This window comes from Otolemur garnettii, unplaced genomic scaffold (assembly GCF_000181295.1).
Source record: "Otolemur garnettii isolate 467f Iridium unplaced genomic scaffold, OtoGar3 scaffold00014, whole genome shotgun sequence".
In the NCBI taxonomy this organism is placed as follows: domain Eukaryota; kingdom Metazoa; phylum Chordata; class Mammalia; order Primates; family Galagidae; genus Otolemur; species Otolemur garnettii.
Window position 1 is genome coordinate 8,533,883 of NW_003852409.1, and position 5,518 is coordinate 8,539,400.

The following is a 5,518-nucleotide window of genomic DNA, read 5'->3' on the forward strand; positions in this document are numbered from 1 at the left end:
ATTATAATCTGCTACTAAGAAGCAAGTTATCCAATCACAATTGCATAGAGATGAACTTGACAGCTTGTTTCCCTACCACCACCACAACCACATACTGTTTACATTCATTTCTTACTTGGGAAATAGGCAAGTTAGGAATAGGGATTGTAAAGCATCACTCAAATACAAAGAGCCTTCAGTGGATTTCTGAAGGTCATGATGCCTTTATATGGTAAAGTTAAATTCCAAAAAAAAAGTGTTTCTTAAAACATATGAATCTTTATGTTGCATGAACTATATCTACCCTCAGTAGTATTCCCTTCAAGCTGTAATGAGCAACAGAAGAGTTACATAAACACCCATTCCCCCATCTCAAGTACAACTTGATCTCATACATATTATGGAACTGCCAGTATGATTCATTCTTCTTCACTTTGTTTAAATTAACCAGCCTGGCTGATTTTATAACATGATTAAGAGAAAACTACTCCTTCCCAACAATAGTTAGAACAGAAATATGTTTACTTCTTGTTTGAATAACACTACAATTAGAATAGACAAGCTATGGACTATAATTGGATCTAAGGGACATCATCCCTGGAGTTTCAGGATTTGTAACACTGTAAAAATAGATTTCTAAATCTAATTTGCTTGTATGAGTCAAAAAATTTTCAAAAGGTACACATAACTTAAATTGTAGAGTGCCATTGTCTGGTTCTTTGCAGCACAGACATTAGGACAGCTACAGCAATATGAAAGAAATATCTACCATGATTAAGAGGACATTTGTCACAATTTTCCTAGGTTTGAGAAGAAACTGGGCTTGTGTCTAAATGTTCTAGGTCTTTGTTAATCTGTAGCTGTAGAAATCTATATTTTTTCATTCATTGAGACTTCCTGATTATTTTTTACGTATCTGTAGCAGGGATAGACGAAACTGTGAACTTGAAATGCAGAATAGTTTCTTAATAAGAAGAACCAGAGAAAGAAAATAATTTTCAATGGTCTTGAGGTAAATCTATGATATTGCCATAAATCAGTTAAAATATGGCTTGGAAAAATATACATATTGCTTTTTATACTCATTCTCTTATGATATTTAGTCAATATTGCCAAAAGAAGGTCTTACAGCAAAAGTAAGGACAAATTCCTTCTAACATCTACTATGATCACTAACCTAGAGAATCATTTGAGAATAGACCACAAGTTCATATAAAGAATATTTTGTCAGTTATGTGAAGGGGGGGTCCTTTGTTTTATATGTAATGTGGTAGTAATTGATCTATGCATGTATACAGATGAACAAGACATAATAAAATGTTTCAGGGAAATTGGACAGATTTTTTCTTCCTGGGATTTTCCCACTACCCCAAATTGGAGGCCACCATTTTTGTGCTGTGTCTGCTGATGTACCTGATCACCTTGCTGGGAAATGTTATTCTGATCTTCATCACCATCCTGGATTTCCATCTGCACACCCCCATGTATTTCTTCCTCAGCAACCTCTCTTTTCTGGATATCTGGTATACTTCTTCTGCTCTCACTCCAATGCTGGCAAACTTTGTTTCAAGTAAAAACACCATCTCATTTTCAGGATGTGCCACTCAGATGTACTTCTCTCTTGCCTTGGGCTCCACTGAGTGTGTGCTCCTCTCCTTGATGGCATATGACCGGTATGTGGCCATCTGCCACCCACTGAGATACCCCATCATCATGAACAGGAGGGTCTGTGTGCAGATTGCAGTGGGTTCCTGGGTGACAGGTTGTCTCACTGCCCTGGTGGAAACAATGTCTGTGCTGCCACTGTCTCTCTGTGGTAATAGCAAGATCAATCATTTCACCTGTGAAATCTTGGCTGTCTTGAAATTGGTTTGTGTGGACACCTCCATGGCGCAATTAATCATGCTGGTGATAAGTGTACTTCTTCTTCCCATGCCAATGCTACTCATTTGTATCTCTTATGCATTTATCCTTGTCAACATCTTGAGAATCAGCTCAGTGGATGGTCGAAGCAAAGCCTTTTCAACATGCACGGCACACCTGACTGTGGTGGTTTTGTTCTATGGGACAGCTCTCTCCATGTACCTGAAGCCCTCAGCTATAGATTCACAGGAAATAGATAAATTTATGGCTTTGATATATGCTGGATTAACTCCCATGCTGAATCCTATCATCTACAGTCTAAGGAACAAAGAGGTGAAAGTGGCTGTGAAAAAATTGCTGCTTAAAAATCCTTTTAACGCTGTCTTAATTTCCATCCTCAAATAATATTGAAACAAAGACATTTACCTAGATAATCTCTAACATCCAGAAAACTGCATAATAGTCAACTTAACTCAAAACCCTGGACAACGCTAATTTTCTTTCTTTCTGTTCTTTTTTTTTTTTTTTTTTGAGACAGAGTCTCACTTTGTCGTCATAGGTAGAGTACTGTGGCATCATAGTTCACAGCAATCTTAAACTCTTGGGCTGAAGTGATTCACTTGCCTCGGCTTCTGGAGTAGCTGAGACTACAGGCGCCTGCCACACACCCAGCTATTTTTAGAGACAGGATCTCACTCTAGCTCAGGCTGGTCTCGAACCTGTGAGCTCAGGCAATCCACCTGCCTCAGCATCCCAGAAGGCTGGGATTACAGGTGCAAGCCACTGTGCCTAGCCAAAACATTCATTTTCAATAAAAGTCTTCTATCCTGAGTACTTCTTTTGTAGTAAGTAAACTTGCTTTGTAAGTAAAACTTTTTATATTAATTAATCATTCACACAAAATTAATTAGTTTACAGGAAAGTAATTAGCATTTATTAACTATTAATATAACATTATGATTAGACGATTGACTATTGTTTCATATTTGACTTGCTATATCATCCAAGTGTCCAAATATAATAACTAATATAAAAAATGTAAAGTATGATTCTAGCAAACTTCAAAATAATTTAAATGATTTGAAATTATCTCTGGATTTAAAAAGAAACTAGCTAATTTTTAATCAGCATAAATCCAATTCAAGGTAGATTACATATATCAAGACATCATCAATTTAGGAATTTTTTCTAGTTTCCAAAATGTTAAAATAAGAAAGATACAGTTCAGATTTAAAGAACTATAGTGAATGATTTTGTTTACTGGAGATGTGTATGTGGGGAATGAATAAATGTCTTGTGTATACAGATATAATAAGGGTTTACACAATTATAACCCTATGAATGAGGTGGATCTCCATAAAGATTGGGAGATCTTGAAGTATCTATGGGTTTAAGATCTGAATACTCTTACGTTATACCTTGATGATAATGAGGTATCAGTGAATCCATCAACAAACTTGTTATTATATTCCTTTAAGCATGAATTAACCAATTAAAGCTGAGAAAGTGAAAGATCTCTACACTGTAGAAATTACATCACCAAATTAATGACATATTAATGTAGATATTTATTGTAGAAAAGATTTATGAATGTATGTAATATATGTGAGCAAATATACATAAACTACAATTTACAAATATTATTTGACTTCCTAGTCTTACTGGAGCTAGAGAATAATGAAGCTACTGTGCATACATTAATTCCTCTTTATTAGAGAAGTTTCTGTGGATTTATGAGATGATGGCTTTACTCTATGGAGAAGAGGCTTCTTGAAACAGGAATAATCTACTTGAGCCTTAAGTTTCTGGAAGGTGAGACAGTTATAGATAATTATTATAAGAAATCCCAGCCTCAGGGTGGCTCCTGGGGGTCAAAAGAGTAAGGCGCCAGCCCCATATGCTGGAGGTGGTGGGTTCAAACCCAGCCTGGCCAAAAACTACAAAAAAAAAAAAAAAAAAAAAAAGAAAGAAAGAAAGAAAGTAAGAAAAGAAAAGAAAAAAAAGAGATCCCAGCCTCAACAAAAAAGAGCTTGCAAAGAAATGACTCTGTCAAGGGTGAATAGAATAGGAATGCAACCACATAGGAGGACAGGATCCAATGAGTAGAAACTGTGCTGCTGATCTTAGTCTACGTGCCCTTAGTATACATCAGAAACATTTTCTTTCTTTCTTTTTTTTCTATTTTAGAGGCAGAGTCTTACTTTGTAACCCTCAGAACATTTTTTTTCTTAAGTGTCAGATGCCCAGTTTTACACACTATTAATTCTGACCCTCTCCAGAGGTGGGGACTAGAAATTTGCATTATAAATGGAAGCAAACTAGTTATTTTGACTTTTATCCTTACTTAAATACTTTATGGCCAGACAAGTGTGACCACAGTGTGATGCTATTAATTTGACAGAAGAGGAAGGAATGTTAAACCTATTACCCATCCAAAGTCAACACCAATTTAGGAAAACACTGATTACAAGTAATCACAAATATTGAGCATGCCAAAATTTATATTAATGGATGGTTAAAATTAAAGCCTACACAAAACAGTATGGAAATAAAAGTTTTATGTTTTGTCAACTCCAGTGAACATGGAGTCTTCAACATCTTTATCAATGTTCTTAAGAAATTTAATACACTAGGAATTGCTTACAAGACAGGCCAACAAGCTGCCCAGACGGAAAATCCAATTTAATGGCCTTGTCTACCTGACTAGACAATCACAAGCCTAGAGATCCTTGGATTTCAAAGGCTTCTACAAGAGTCAGCTCGTCCAAATATCAAGAACTACAATGGCGTTAACTTTTGCATAATTCAAAAATATGTTTTTGCTGTTGTTTCCACAGATAGAACTATACATGTAATCCTGAACTGTGTTCTGATTACGTCATCATTATTCTTTGTCCCAGGATGAGCAGTCTGCACTGCTACAACATTTTTTGGATATCATTTTTGATTGACTCTGACTAGATCCCGATTTCCCATGCCTGGCTCACCCTTCATGTGGTTATCCTGATCACCCTGCTCAGGCTCTAACACCCATGCCATATTGCCCCAATGAATGTTCTCCTTATTCCTTGTGGTCTGTGACTCAATCAACATTTTTAAATGCCTATGATGTGCAATGGTACATTTGTATTCAGATATATCTAGTTTCTCAGGCCATTGCCTCTACCTTTTAATTTTAGGTTCAAATCCTGAATCTCATAGGTTAATTTTCTTATCTATCAAACAAAGAAAACAAGCTACTTTCAAAGTGATTTCAGGATTAAACAATTAATCTGTAAGGTAACATTTCAGGATTTCAATGTTTATCAAGTCATAGGCACTTCACCAATAGTTACTCTTATTATTTGTCCTTCTGTTGTTGTTAGAGATGAAAATGGAGGCATGAGCCATCATAACTCTTCTATGATTAGTGCTATATGTAAACATCTGGGATGGCATCCAATCCTCTGACTTTTATAAGAGTCCACTCACCACTCACCTAGAACATGATACCAGACAGGTCGTTTTGTTTCAATCACCAAATATATTTGGAGATGATAGGTATTTTTCTCTTTATGTGATAGATCAGGAAATTAATCTCACTGAGACTAAGGATTTGCACACAAATTCAAATTTTCACTACTAATGATGTATGTGTATTGTTATACATAATAGGAATTTAAAAATATTTATTAAG

The 5,518-nt window shown here is 35.7% G+C and overlaps 1 protein-coding gene across 1 annotated transcript; it reads left to right on the forward strand.

Annotated features, from left to right (window-relative positions):
• The first annotated feature begins 1,255 nt into the window (after positions 1–1,255).
• Positions 1,256–2,266, forward strand: LOC100961919 (olfactory receptor 13F1). Its single transcript, XM_003785188.2, is given in 2 exon segments — positions 1,256–1,282; positions 1,285–2,266. Coding segments are annotated over 2 exon segments (978 nt in total). The 5' UTR covers positions 1,256–1,267; the 3' UTR covers positions 2,248–2,266.
• Positions 2,267–5,518: the final 3,252 nt, after the last annotated feature.